The sequence below is a fragment of the Mugil cephalus genome, chromosome 9, assembly GCF_022458985.1.
Source record: "Mugil cephalus isolate CIBA_MC_2020 chromosome 9, CIBA_Mcephalus_1.1, whole genome shotgun sequence".
NCBI lineage: Eukaryota > Metazoa > Chordata > Actinopteri > Mugiliformes > Mugilidae > Mugil > Mugil cephalus.
The window spans coordinates 25,770,230-25,785,874 of NC_061778.1; the positions used below are offsets into that span (position 1 = coordinate 25,770,230).

The following is a 15,645-nucleotide window of genomic DNA, read 5'->3' on the forward strand; positions in this document are numbered from 1 at the left end:
TTGAGTGAAAGGGAGCATGACTCGCAACTCCCTTGTGACTTTCAGCTCTCTAGTCATTCACATTTGAACATGAGTTATTTTAGCGTTCTATTTTTTTGTCACAGATTTCATATTTTCATTTTCAGTTCCTAGACTGTGTATTTACAACACATAACTGTACATCTTTTGCACATATTAGAAATATACACTTTCAGTGGCTTCGTTTGATTCCTGACTCTATATTTAAAAAATATTTACCATGGAATATATACTAACATAACCTCTTGAGGAGTTTGCACAGCAAGTTAAATATTTTCATCTGTTTAAAAATATATCTGACCATCTCATGTTGTATCAGTCATGTTTATGTCTTGCACAGAGACTTTTTGATGGCACTGAACCGCCATACATGCAAATCTTATTACCGAATGGTTTGTGATAAACTGTGTAGATATTAAGGATCAGTTCTGCCGACATAGATTGTCTTGTTTTCGTTTCTGTTTCTTTTGCTAGTAGTGTATCAATGTGGACCTCTGACACCCAGAATAGACTGAGAAGTGATCAGTACAATTCCATTCCTCTTTTTTTAGCAGATGAAACCCTTCTCACTTCTGACATCTCTGAATTGTAACAGTTTTTTTTCTACTTTTTCTGCTTTCAAGAATTAAGAGCATCACAAAGTCATCCTCACAGCATGATGACTCTATTTTGTGTCAAACTGTGAATTCTCCAGCATTCAAAAAATCTTTCCAAAACGGTGTGAAAATGTTTCTGAAAATATTTTTTTATCGATGTATTAGAAGTATACTACAAATACAAATTTGCATTTAGATGTCTTTGGAGTGAATCTTGCTCAATCTTTGTCTTGTGGTATTACTCTAGTGTGAGTGCAGTCAGTACTGATTAATTGGATTCCAACAGCACATCAGTGGATAAAAGACAAAGCCACTAAAAGCTTTCTGCACACACAGTACATCACCCAGTCAGTGTGAGTCACAGCCCAGCCAAAGGCTTTTCAAACCTCACACACTGCTAAAATAGATCGGTGATCTCAGTAAATAGATCTTCTGTGTGCCTGCCACGCTTTGATCAAACTCTAAAAATAGCCTTATAACGCAATAGACTTCATTCACATTCTTACAACTGTAATGTTTATTCTAAAAATAGCCATGTGATATTTTTATTTCTGTCCCTTACGCTGAACTGTAAAAATGTAGGATTATTCTTACATTCTACTGTTGGACTATACTGTAAAACTCCCTGCCTGAATGAGTGGTCTGACTGTCATACCGGGACTGTGAGCAGTGATACCTGCTGTTGTTGGCTGTAGCTCTCTCCGTACGTTTTGTAGCTGCCATGTCAAGGGATGTTTCCTGAGGTCCGCCTACTCTCCTTTCATGGTTTAAAAGAGTCTCTTCATCCTTTTGATCCCCCTCGATGTGGATCAGTGGCACATCTCTGGGGCCCCTCATGCAGGGTGCACTGCTGTCACTTGACCCTACTCCATTGCCAGCTTGCTCTTGGCTTGACTTGCTCCGACCACAACTTAGATGAGATTGTTTGAACCCCCGCCTTCTTTCACCAACTGGCATGTGCGACTGTGGGTGTGATCCAGGTGATCCAACAGCCACATCTTGCTGTCCCCCGTGTGCAGACTTGCCAATATCGACGATGTCAGCTGCCAGACGATTGGCAAATTGCTGCACATGGGGCTGGGAGTCTCCTGCAGCCTCCAACTCAATGCTGTCCTCTGGATCAGCAATGATCTTGTTCTTTCTCATCAAGGACTCAATGGAGCTCGACCAGGTCTCGTGAATTAGCATATCAGTAATCTGGTCAGTCTTACCCCTTTGATAGAGACAGGAGTCTGACTTACACAGTCCAGTGGCTGACACAGAGTTGGTGGGGAAGATGTTCAGCGTTTCTCCATGCATGTTGCGGGCAAATCCATCAAAAGAGTTGGCTTTAATGGGTGAGTTGACAGTCAGTCGTGAGTCTGAGGAGCGCCGGTCTGGGACAGAAGACTGTCTTATACAGAAGGGTGTTCTGGGAGAAGGGGGGAATAGGCTGTTGCTCCATTCTTTAGTTTTGGCAATGCCATATTCTCTGTTTTCCTTATCCATATCCCGAAGCATGAACCTGTAGAACTCCTCTGTGATGCTCTCTGTGCTAGACTGTTTCGACAGGCAGGATGCAGCCCTGACATTAAGGTGACCATTTTTCTTTGACGCAGCTTGTTGCACAGCTGCTGCCAGAATGCTGCTGGCATTCTTTCCTGCATAGTAGTCTAGAAGAAGGTCAAAGCCTCTGCCCTCAGTCTCCATCTGGTTTACCATGAACCGAGAGAATTCATCCGTGATGCTCTCACAGCTGGACTGCTTAGAGATTGAGCTACCACGGCTCAAGTTCTGCCCTAACCGACTGCCAGGGCCCAGGGTGTTGGGTGTGCCTGAGGGGTCTGCATCTTCTTCTGGAATACTCTCATAACTAGATGCCTTTCCACGGCTCCACCTCTCACACTGCAGCCTGCTGCGTTGTTGGCCTGTTTTGGTGGTATCCACCACATTAAGTTCAGGGCAATTCATGATCCTGGCTGTGACTTCTGAGGCAAAGAGAGCAAATGGATCTTGTGGTTCATCAGGGTTGACTGACTCATCCACCACCCGGTTGACCAACCGCTCCATTAGCTCTGGTTGCTCCTCTGTTTTCCTCTTGATCTCACTGAGACGTGGGGCCCGATGTTTCCTCGAGGCAGAATTGCTGCTCTGACCCTCTTTCCTCCTGAGCACAGTGCGACAAGCAGGGATTAAGTAAGCTTCTGGTCCTTCTGAAGATGCCCCTTTTAGGGCACAAAACCAGGGTTGTTTTCCAGTGGAGTTCTCAAGGCATATGGCTGCTAGTTCTGTGGCCATCGACACCACTGTAGTAGCTAAATCATCAGCATAGCAAGTAATAGGTGCCCTGGACTCTGAGTCTACTCTCAAAGAGAGAAGAGAACTGCAAGAGTTGAGAGAGGACTGGGGGGTGAGAGAGGCCTGCCTGCTGTCACTGCCTGTCCCTAGTCGACCCCTCCTCTCTGTGCTGTGAACTGGGATTTCACTTAAAGGTTCTCTGATGGCACCAATCTGCTGGGGGTCAGACAAGTCTTTGGCTGGTGAAGCTGTGGGTTTAGAATAATTCTGTCTACATAATGACTGCTGCTGATGTTCTTTGCTGTATACTGAGGAGGAAGATGCAGTGAGATCACTTTCCTCAAGCATATGTTTCTGTTTCAGCCCTTGAACCACGGGTAACTTCTCTGTGCACTGTAGCATAGTGGTGCTGTGGTTCTCATTATTACTGGACTGGCTATGGGCTACTAAGCACTGCAACTGACTGAATGGATCCTTGCTCTCCTTGATCATAGTGGACTCCTTAATACAAGTATCACCCTCATGTGTTTCATAAGACTCTTGGTCACATCTAGAGATGTGACTGATTTTTTTCTGTGTCACGCAAAGAATATCAAACAGCAAATTGTTTACGCTATCCTGCAGAAAAATCTGGAGGCTTGGCGCCTCTTTTCCAGTACCCTCCAGTTCTCTTTTCTTTTTAGCTTTCTCTAATGCATGCTTGAATAGACTGTCTGCCACCTCATTTATTAAGTCATCCACTTCTCCTTCATCCATGTAACATCTTTTTGGGCAGGTAATGCCATCTACTATCTTATTATGAGTGGTCTCCAGCAGGTGGGCTACACTCTTGTAGCCTTGTGGCTGAGTCAACACCTCAGCTGCTTCCCGGTGGAGGACCTCAGCAATGTTGGCACGAAATGCTTCAACACTAGTACCCTCTGCCACACTGCAGTGCAGGGTGAAGGCTGCAGAGGCCTCGGCAGCCGACATCAGACCCTGTGACGGTGTATAGACTTCTGTGGAATCAGCATCAGAATCAACACCTTCTCCGGACTCCTCTGTTAGCTCCACAGCAGCTACAGCACCAGCTACTTGAGCCATGCCACACATAGCTGAGGAGAAGGAGTAGTCGCCTTGCTCCTCTGGTTCCTGCACCTCCTCCTCAGTGTCCTCTTCTGAAGCAGATGCAATAGCGAGCTGTTCTGTCAGCTGTGGGGTTGTAATGGTGCCAATAACATTAGCAGCACAGGTCAAAGCCATCTCTATATGTCTGGATGGGTGTCCTCCATTGTGGTGGGGAATATGAGAGGAATGTGTCTCACTCTGTGACATTTCTCTCACTTTGGCAGCAATACTGTGGTCAGGCCCATGAGAAGCCTGGGTGTCTGGCCATTCTGTAGTCCCATCAGAATTGTCTGGACTCTGAACAATGACAATTTTTGGGAGTTCAAACGAACAGGTGCGTTGTTGGGAAGGCTCTCTGGTCTTTGAAGGGCCATTGGAGTTGGAAGGACAAGTAGAGAGGGACACACTGACAGCTGCCTCAGAAACAAAGGAGGTTTCGTCTTGAGAAAGTCTTATGAAGGCATCTTGCAACACTGACTCAGCAAGATTGGTGGCGTAGTGACCAGCTGATTCCTTAGTTTGGAGGCTGGCTCGCTGATGCCCTTCCCTTTTCACCTCTGCATCCTCCTTGTTTTGATGATGGGCCATCTGTCCCTTGTGATATACAAGCCTGACACAGTGTTTCTGTGCAGCCTCTACCAAGCTCTCTCCCAGGTCACCACACTCTGGTTCTGTGAAGAGACAGGAAAAAACACAGAAAGACAGGGAATGAAAAATGTCCACACTGATTAGAAAGCAGCTCCATCAGTTTCCATAATGTCAAGCTGAGAGTAGAATATTACCCTGTTTTACCCTCCACCGAGTCGCGTTTGTCCCATTCAATTTCCCTTTGGATCAAGAGAATTATTTCCATCCACCACATTTTATATTTATCACCAGGGTAGCACAGTGGCAATAAATATATGCTTCCCTGCTGTGTCATACATTCTCAGTCAGTATTTAATATTTTACTGCTCACTACACAACTGCCTCAGCAGTAAATACAGAATTTAATTCTACACAATATGCTATATATATATTTTTTAAACTATATCTGAGCTTGCATGAGTAAGGCTACCATTACTTTCATCATCAAGTGAACTGAGGCGACACAAAACCATGCACACACACTAGAAAATATTTTATAGGTAATAACCTAATATGAACATAGACTGACTCAGTTTTAAGTTGGCTCTGTTGTATGTCATTTAGGAAACAAGTTTTTTCTCAAAAGCTTTAAAGGCAATCTTCTGACTAAACACACAAATGTAAATGAATCAGAGGACCTCGAAGCTGTCCAGGTAGAATGCCGTACGACAGATACGGCAACATTTAGCATCAACATATACAGGACAGTCACTCCAATAAATAAAAGGCTACTGTATCTTTGCAACGATGACTATTCATAAAATATGTAAATCTATTCTCTTTCTCCCATTTTATTCTCTGGTACATTAATTTTGATGTATAGGTTTATGTAAATTGGTTTTCTCATGTCAGTTAACACTCAAACGCAACTGAAAACAAAACCTCCTCAGCGGAGGTAATGAGGCTTACCGTTTCTGAAGCCATCATCCTCGCTGTCGTCTCCCAGGTGTTCTGAGGCGGTCAGGAAGTCTTCCTCTATGGATGAGATGGAGCGATTGGTGTCGTCGTCAATCCGCTGCCGGGGTGCTCGGCCCTGTTGGAACTGTCGCTCTTTTCCCCACTGCAGGCCAATCAGGAATTTGTTGATCTCAAAGATTATGCTGCCAGATGGTGTTGAGCGCCTCTTCCGTGAACACTGAACCAGGCACACACCTGTGTGTCTCTGCTGGGGTCCGGCCTGTAAGGGACATGTCTAACATATATATATATATGTATATGTACACTTACAATAATTATGTACACAGACGTAACACACACTAAATACACTTAAACACAATATGAATACATACATTAACTCACAGTGTTACACAGACTTTGGGTCAGTTTTATTCCCTTTATACTATCAACTTGAAATTGCTCATGCAAGTTTGATTGTCTATGCAGGCTCTTCTGGCTGTGCATTGACTCTAACAATGGTTCTATACGCTGATGTATTTGCTGAGCTTTAAATTACAAGAGCACTATAAGCAGGAAACATAACACAATTATTTTTTGAGCTTAGTTAATTACTTGTATGTCTGTATTTTTTCATACCTTTTAAAATTAGAAAAAAAGTATAACGATTTTAATTAAGTCGTCCATTAATCTGTACCTGCAGGTTTACATGAATTGCTCAAACATATCCGACTCACGATAAAGTTGAAGTTTCAACAATATCTGGTGACAATGTGCTGAAAGACTAAAATATGATTTGTAACATCCAGATTAATGATTAGATTTGGTCTCCATAGCACAGATTACAAGTCAGACAATTTTTAAGCGTGTTTGCAAGAACAGCTCCATGCCACAGAAGATGTGATGTGCAATTCTTTTACTGAAGGGAAAGGGTGGAAATAATAGAATAAATGAATGCACTTCCCTATGTAGATTCTTCCGAGCACAAAGGGTTCCAATATAATCACACACAATTGCCTGACAATAGAACAGTTTGTGCATTCTGACTCAGAAAGGCCAGGTAATTCAAAGCCTGGAAATGCTTGCAAGGATTCACTGAAGATCACTGCAAACTTACCTGAGGGGGGGAGTGTGGGTGTGCTTGGCAAGTGTCTGATGCTTCGAGGCCACCCAGCAGCAGGATCTCATTTTCCTTCGGCTGGTGGACAGTCAGTAATTCAACGAACTTAGGCAGGTCTGGAGACACTGAGGCCAATTTCTGCAAGATAAATGCCGAGCTCAGAGACAATGGTGGCTGATCACAAAAAAGCTGTACGTCAAGTGACTTCAAAACTTAACATAACCATATTCTTTTTGGTTCCAAGTCAGAGGTACATAATTACAAAACTGTTCCTCTGAGAGAACCATGTGGAATGATTATTGATCGCCCACCACCAGCTGTAAAAGTCTGTAAAATCTGCATATTACCTAAACAAATCAACCCTCTAATGCTGGGTAATGATCTTGGATCCATGGCAACTGAGCCAATGTGTAGACAGAAAAAGCAATGAAAAAGAGTTCCAGGGAGACGGAAAGTAGGCAGGAAAGAAAAGCAGAGCAAGGAGGAGGGACGAGAGGAGGCAACAGAGGAGTGTGTAAGAGTCTGCTCACCTTGATGCTTTTGTCATCACGGCAGTCTGTCTTCTGAGGGTCCAGATTAACAAAACAGACCTGAGACATAAAGAGAGAGACTGCGTGAATGTTTTTTCCAACGAGAAGAAGTGGAGTAAAAAGCGTGTCAGATGTCAGATGCGAATGCTGTAAAGTCACAGACTACCTTACCAGCTGACATTTCTTTGGTGGAAATCTTACAAACATGACAGAATGACAGCTTTACTCTCAGTGGCTCACCATTAAACACTACAGCAGCTGTCTGTTGTTTTCTGGATAACCACCCCATGGAAGTGTCTCTCCCTGGCAGAGCCCTCTCTGAGAGGGCTTTCTCATCTCAGAGGCTGCTATCAGCAGGTGCAAACCAGAAATGATTTTCTTCCACCCTCCGTCTCTCTGCTTCTACTCTTTCACGACACCTCTGTCAGTCTTGCCGTCTCCTCACACGCCCCCGCCTCCAGCTGCTGGTTTAATGGTCTATGATGGAGCCCTTGTGTCAGTGCTGGGAGCCTGGGACTGTCCAGCGGCCACTGTTTGACTCTACAGCAAACTGCTTCTGATCTAAGCTGGCGAGTTAGTCGTGTGTTGCTAAATGAATAAAGCACAGCTCCAACGGCATTTAAGGGGGGTTAGTTCCCACAAGAGCAGCCATACTCCACATGCTTGTGCAGGGTACTGTGAAGCGCTCTCCTGGAAAGGATATGTTTGCATCTCAGTCAGGAATACATACATTTCTATATAATCCTAACGTCTATATGCTGGCATGCTTGTCTTTGAAATCTAGTCCTAATGTGAGTCACTGAAGCGTCACTCTCTTTTCAATGCAAAACACGCATAGGTGGGATCCTGCTGTGTCTCTGCCTTCTCCATTTATCTTTCCACCCCTCTCTAGACCTGGGAAATAGAAATATATATAGTTTCATATAATCACATCTTGACACATATCACTGTTTGAAATCATTTCCCTTGAAGAACCTGAGCTTGAGTCTAAACAGTGCATGTGGGACAGCTTATATTCTTCTTGGTTTTCATCTGTTCATCATTTATCTGCGTTATGTAAAATTAGATCTATTTCCAGGAAGTCATGGCATGATGTAGAAGCAGAAACAGACCAGGCATCAAAAAGTTCATTCTTTACTTCTTATACTCCTCTATTGGAAATCATGTCATGTTTTCTGTTGTCTAGCTACCGATTCAAAAAATAGGTCAATGTACTCAGGAGTTTATATTCCATGCTGTGATTTTGCAACCTGAATATGTTCCCTTCTTTTGATAGGCTGTCCGGGTTTCCTTCATCAAAGAAAATGCTGAGAGTAAAAAGAAAAGGACAATAGCAGGGAACAGCAAAACCTGTCTGCGCAGTCAGATTGGATGAAATGTCCTTCAGCTGAAGCGATAATGCGCCACTTTCGAAACAGGCCAATTTCCCCCTCACCTTCCATCTGGTGCCCTCCAGCCAAACATAATATTTTCAAACTATCAAGGCTAATGTGATGAACATTGCAGCTTGAAAAGAATCAGCCAAGTGTAAAAAAAAAATGTCTGACAGCTGACAATGACAGAATATTTCCGGTCTCGCTCTGATCAAATACTTCTGTGCTTTTCATGGACTGCAAGTGTCACTGATATCATTTATTTGAATACCAAGAGGTTACTTCCCTCATAACAATCGACCCGCTGAAAGCTAAAAACAGTATGCTCATTTGCTTGTCTGGAGTTTCAGATCAGTTTACTGAGTGCGTTGAAGACCTTTTAGTAAGAATAGCTATTAAATGTCAACAGCGTACTCCCAGGACCCAGATTAATTTAGAGCATTTACAAAACACGAAGACAATGGCCTCATATTACCATTTGCTGACCCATTTAAATCATGTTTTAGTCATTCTGCAGGATCAAGTTACTCTTTCATCTAAAGTATCCGGATATAAATGTGGACAAGTTAAAGGGTTTCAGTTTGACATTTAACTATATTACATGTGAAGAGGAAGTCTGTCATGCTAGCTTAGCAGCACCTCAGCACGATTCACTTGTGCTGATACTGGAAACCATGCCAGTGAAAGCAGCAGCAGCACCTTCCCCTGCTGCCAACAAATCGCCCGCACATAACACACGGGCAAAACGAGGCGATCCATGATTCTGACCTTGAAAAGGGTTGAAGCAATTTAACCCCATCAGACGGTGAGAGCCAAGAGGCAGTTGTTCTAAATTTGGGAGGCAGAGGACCATCCAGTCGTCTGACGACAACACCAGCCCAGGGACACGCTCTGATTCTATCAGGCATTCACAGACATAGCTATGAGACAAAACACACTCACATTAGCTAGTCTCTAAAGGACTGAACACGTAAACATCAGATGGGACAGATTAAGAATGAGGGAAGAACAGAAATATGGAGGCAGATAGGGTGAAGCAATAGTGCATCATAATAAACTGATACTGTGCAAGAATAGTAACACACTTGACGCGTCGTGATTAGTGCTCCAGATGAGAGTGATAAACCAGTTGTAAAGCTGTTGTAGAGTTGACTGACATGTCACTGACATATCTTACTCTTATATTTAAGCTTAGCAGCAACCAAAACGATGTCAATTAATTTCCAGTAACTGACTTTTTGGCCACTAAGTGGCAGCAGAAACATACTATAAACAAGTAGGTAAGTATGAACCATTAGCAAACAGCTGTTTATTGAACATACCCTGTAGATGGGCCCACAGAGAGGGCTAGCTCTCATTTGGAGCACAGTCTTCGGACACTTAAATGATCTAAATCGTTATTTTCTCCTTGTCTTCTACATTTTGATGGAAATATTTGGGTCGTTTCTTTGTTTGTTTTGCAGGAAATGCTCCACTATGTTTAGCTAGTCCAGCTAGTCACTGATAAATGCAACTGGAAATAACCTTATTATCTCCTTTCCATCAACAGTGAATCAGTTCCATTACAGAACTAGACAACAGCAGGTTGATGAGGCATTCCACTCATCCTTAATTATATTAGTTAAAACTTGTCAATAGGGGGTGGATTGCTAAATATGACCTGTTTCCAGGTGAACCATTTTTGTCAGAAAGCAAAAACGTTGAGCCAAATGCTCAACAAAGCTGTGAATAATAACACTTCTCACTTAAAAGTTATCATGTGGTCCTGTGTTAATATGAAGGTACTGAATATACCCAATTTAAGTTTATATTGTGGGCAGCGTCACAATAAGAATGTCTCCTTCATTGCAGTGAAGGCAGGCCTGCTGGGTTTTCAGGTTGACTGGTTGTACAGATCTTCACTTCCTGTAGAATGTGCTGTAGTCAGTGCTGAGAGGCAAATATCTTTTTGATCCCATCTGAATTCTGCCATGTATTACACAAATAGTGTTTGTTAATTAACAAACACCTATAGATAGATGGGTAGCATGTGGGAAAATAGTCTTTGTAATTACTAAGATTCATCTACCAATGGGAGCCAGCATTATGAAGGTACAATGTGACGTTGGAAAGAGTCAGTCACTCTTATGTGTTTATTTCACTGGTTCAGTTTTTAAATGGATGATGAAATTACTATGTCAATGCTGTCTTTTTTCTTGGAACTGTGGCCATTTCACAGTGTTTTCCACTTATGAAAATTATCTGCAAGATTATGATCACCTTGTTCAACGCTTGCTTGGGCTAAAAGACACTCTGGTTTAATTTTTCATTCACTTTCACTTGGCAACACTGGCATTATAATAAAGGTCACATTAAATATGTAATTATGTATGTACCTTGACAACCAGGGTAGCCGGAGTTAGCTGATGTGTTAATATAATGGCAACTATTTAATCAAGGTCTGAAAAAAGATTGATTTAACCAAATGTTATCAGCATTAGTTTTGTGGTTGTTTGTGAATTGTCCACCTTACATACAGTCTTTGCTTTTAATGGAATGATAATATGATTCCTCACTGTCACTTATAAATGATCTATACTGTAAAACGTTTGGACACACCTTCTTGATACTGATGTGGTAATGGTTTCAATTTATTTCAAGGCTATAGTTCAGCTTCAGGAATATTCATGTCACCATGTGTTCCGTGACTTAATTCACCAAATAGCCAGCTAAGTTGTTGTTGTTCTGTTGTTATTATTGGAGGTAAACTGAGTGCGTGCCCAAGGCCCTAACAATGCAACACATACAGGCACATACCCACAAGGGTTCAATTGTCCCAGCTTATTTATGCATCAAATCCTATTTGGCCCAACTGCCGGGCAGGCAGATTTCTTTCTACTACACACACAAACAGAGCTTACGCAGAAACTTATCTGCTGTTTCAGTATGGCATTATGTGCACAGTCGTGGTCAAAATGAGAAACCATTACAAATATTCTGTCTCCTTTTTGTCCATCAAAGCTTCATTCCTCCTTGGCAGCCCCCCTTTCATTTCACTACTCTGATCCTCCCACACACAGCTGCTGCTCGTGGTCCTTCTGTCGACTTTTTTCTTTTTCTTTTTTGCTTTAACTGCAGCTTTTTTTCTCTTTTTTTCATGACTGGAAAAAAAACATACTTTTGCTATACTGAGTAGTCTACCCTTTCTATACTTTGTTTTGTGTGCAGTCTTTCTTCCCAAAGACAACAGTAAATGGCTGCTTTAAAGAGTAACTGAAATAATAAATGGGGTTTTGGCAGCAGGTGGATTATAAGGTTATAAAAAATGTGCAGCTCATTTATATTTGGGCTGATCATAAAATCTTTACCCTGCATTAGTAGTATTGTCATCCATAAGGACCTACATGAACACATCTGAATCTCTATGCTGCTCTATGGAAAACATCCCTTGTGGTGCCTCAAATACGAGCACGTTCTCACTCTGAGGTCATGAAACTATACATAGCCCCTTGTGTGGTAATGTGTTTTGACTTATCCCATTAGCTGGCACCTTTAATTATAATCCGTTTTATGTGTAGGCTAATTCAAATGAAGTTAGGGGGGAAACAACATCATGGCTCTGTGACTCTGCCATATTAATTCTCTGATGCAACCCACAAGCAAAACAGTGCTGGTGCAGAAACCAGACAGGCATGCTGATTCCACAGTCTGGTGACTATAAACAGCCTCATTTTGTGTTCATACATTGAAATATGTGCTGATAAAATGCATAACATCAGCTGTCCATGGAGCGTAAATGGAAAGGCTGCATGATGGAATTACACATGCTGCACATGAAGTTTTTTTGTTTGTTTGTTTGTTTTATCTCTGACTGAATTGTCTTCCTACTGAAAAAGTAAAAATTAAAAAGTTGAATAAATGTCAGTTGTGCTCTGCTTAAGTCCAAATGTTAAAAGCATCCATCCAAATGTGAGTGCCTCATTCAACAGCTGTGCTGGGCTGAAGAGAATAGCAAGGATCAAATTTTGTCCTGGTTCTTGTCACCACATGAGTGATATAGATGTGGAAAATGTGTGGAAAACAGTGGAATGTACAGTATAATATCTCTAGAGAGTATATACATACTGAGGTGACAAATGTATCAGTTAATGCGGACATAGACATGTTAATAGAGTCACACAAGGGAAGAAGGAACTCTGATGAAAATGGCTAACAGCAGGAATGAGCGGTCGATGCTGAGCAGCCCTGGCATCTTTGACAGGCATACATTTTCATGTGTTGTTTACACATTTGCAGAAGTGCAGAGATGTATTTTTTTCACACCACTTAATGCAAAGTGTCATCACAAAAATAAGCTTTTTGTCTTTATCAGTAGGAGTGAATGTAGATGAAAAACATATCCTTGCTTTAAATGTGATTTAACACAACATTAATGCCTGACACAAAGAACGTGCAGTCTTATCCTGGTAATCTACTACTGGCATATAAAAAGTAATTCCTGATTAAAGAGAATATGGTTACAATATGTCCCGTTACAGGTGAGGTCTGTCTATTTTTCTCGCCTTGCCTCTTTGTCTACGTTTTTAGATAGACCCGGGCAGAGAGGCAGGTCCCACTCCTAAGTGCGGAGTGCGAAGTGCGAAGGGACTGAAGGGACCGGAGGGACACCACCCCCACGGGCAGACAGGAGCAGCCCCAGTCGTGGCAGGCCCCCACGAGAAAACACTGGAGAACTAAAAGACTAAAACAGTCAGATGTGGAAGAAATTACAAGTACATAAAAAATAAATAAAACTGAAATAAATATGTTAAAACACTCCTTATCCAGTAAGAAGTGGTTATAAAGGTGAATAAATGAAAAATCCATGTAAAACACTAATAACATAACTAAAAATCAACTGTGATAAAATAGAATTAGTAAGAATAAACAATGATAAGACTAGTTTAATTTTCTAAGTAATTTCAAACTCATGAACACAACAGACTGAGGGGAAGGTAAACACAGCTGCACGACTGATGAGGTGATTGGGCTACAAAGCATTTTACAGCTCATTTAAGATGTTTAAAGTAAGTAGACCCTGGGATAAGTGAGTTAAGTGAAGGCCTTTTACATATCAACAGATGTTGGTAATGACATTTATAGGCCCGTTAATGGTGAATATGAGCGATTTATTTCAACATAGCACATCCGCCCCAGTGTTACACTGTAGAATCTTCCCTCCAATGTATCTAACATGGCGCCCATGATTTGAGTTGGCCAGACTCCCTCTAATATACGACTCTGTTTGACTAAGGTCTAAGATGACTAAGGTCTACACCATCAACTGTACAATAATAAAAGAGGTACATCCAGTCTGCGTTTTACTTACTGTGCCTCCGCATATTGAGTGATTCTTATAACACAGCTAAAAAAAACAATTTTGGGAAAAGGCAGAGAGCAGATAAATCCACCTCTATTACAGACTATTTTTTAATTTATCACTTGAATGGGCTGAATGTAAATTCAACCCATTTTTTGTCCAAAGATGTTCATTTCGCTTCTCCTTTTAAGAAATGAGGCATCAATTTTAGACCACAGCTTTGCACCAAGTGAAGGAGCCTAAAGTAAAAACTTTAGAGAGGAGGTTTAAGTTTAGGAGGAAGGAGAGTGTCTCTTCCTGCTACGTTCCTGCTGTAAGTCAGCGCTCCTGCCGCGGCTGACGGCGTATTTATTCTATTCTCCCTCTCTATAGGCCAGGAAGGGACAGGCCAGGACATAACACACTACCCGAGTGTGAAGTGTTTGAATCTGGTGATGAATGGATCACTCTCCTCCAGGGATTGCAGTTCATTTCAAAGCAGGAAGACGGATGGGAGAGAGGAACGGAGGGTGTTCAGGAGAGACTCTGCAGGCTAAGTCGTAGCTTTAGTCAGGTAATAGATTTCTCGCGTTTGAAAACAAGTGCTTTGATTAAGTTTAATTCTAAAAAGCAGCAACATCATTTAGTGAATTTATGTAACTTTCACAGAGTTTTCCTTGAAGGTCAGGTCTTTTTGTTCATGATATGAGCAAAACCTCTGTTTTATCACATAGTTTATACGAATGCAAGTTAAATAAGCACATAAAAAAAAAAATTAAAAAAAAAAACGGAAATCCATCCACGATATGCAAACAGTGGGTAACTGTTTGCCTCGCAAAATGGAAAATATGAGGGACTGCTTTCCTCTCCAAAATGCTCACCCTGTCAGACAACTCAGGGGTGTGATAAAATTCAGCGTGACTATCACAGCAACATGACAGTCTGTGACTTCATGCATTAAAACATGAGTGAACGATCAAAGGTGACAACATGATGCAGCCAGAGGTGGTGATGAAGTGATGGAGTGAAACGGCGAAAATCCTGAGCTTTGATCTTTTATTTGACTCGCCGTCTTTGGACTCACGCACTAACTACTTTTGGACAAAAGAAATAAAATCAGCATGTATGTATTCAGAGATGGGAATATCGCTGAATACATACATGCTGATTTTATTTCTTTCATTGTTCCAGACAAACATTCCTTAGAAAACTCGGCCTATTGGAATAATTTCCAGTCTATAAAAAATAACCCTAAACTGTCAGATTTCCATTTGTAATGTTCAGCCAGCCCAAAGAAAAGAAAGAGGAATGTGAAATTAAAATTAAATTAAATTAAATTAAATTACACAGTAGTCTGTTCATGTCAATTTTCAGTGAAATGTGCGTTTTTCTGACTCATCCTCTCATTCTCTTTGCATCAGCGTTCAGAGTCTCACACTTCCTGTACAGTTAAGGCAACGACAGATCGATTCATTCCTCTCACAGTGTCGTCATTCCCATTTCACTGATTGGCTCCGTAAACTGCTGAAAAGCTGACTGACGAAATGAGCGTCAGTGGAGCAATTTGTCACGTCAAAGTCCAAGAGCGATGCTGCGGGAGGATGGGCCACATCTGTTCGCACTCGGATTGAAGTTCCCTCTGATTCATGGAAAGCAGACACAGGGCGAGGAAAACAAGCCAGCCATCGTCTAGTTTGTGCAAAAAGTGTGAAGATGCACCTGCTTGGTTTTTGCATGGCAAGAACAAAAGGATACAACCCCTAAATCCCAAACTCAGGTAGGGACT

At 41.8% G+C, this 15,645-nt stretch overlaps 1 protein-coding gene across 5 annotated transcripts in view; it reads right to left on the reverse strand.

The window, feature by feature from the left end:
• Nucleotides 1-15,645, reverse strand: part of LOC125013580 (SPHK1 interactor, AKAP domain containing) — a 116,349-nt gene that overhangs the window by 4,602 nt on the left and 96,102 nt on the right. For 3 of the 5 annotated variants that reach the window (XM_047594372.1, XM_047594367.1, XM_047594368.1), the window contains 4 exons: nucleotides 7,170-7,229; nucleotides 6,637-6,777; nucleotides 5,535-5,817; nucleotides 1,291-4,669 (listed from right to left, as the gene is read on the reverse strand). In XM_047594372.1, the coding sequence (XP_047450328.1) occupies nucleotides 1,291-4,669; nucleotides 5,535-5,817; nucleotides 6,637-6,777; nucleotides 7,170-7,229 (3,863 nt within the window). The remainder of the gene's footprint in view (nucleotides 1-1,290; nucleotides 4,670-5,534; nucleotides 5,818-6,636; nucleotides 6,778-7,169; nucleotides 7,230-15,645) is intronic. The other 2 variants (XM_047594370.1, XM_047594371.1) reach the window with 1 other exon arrangement.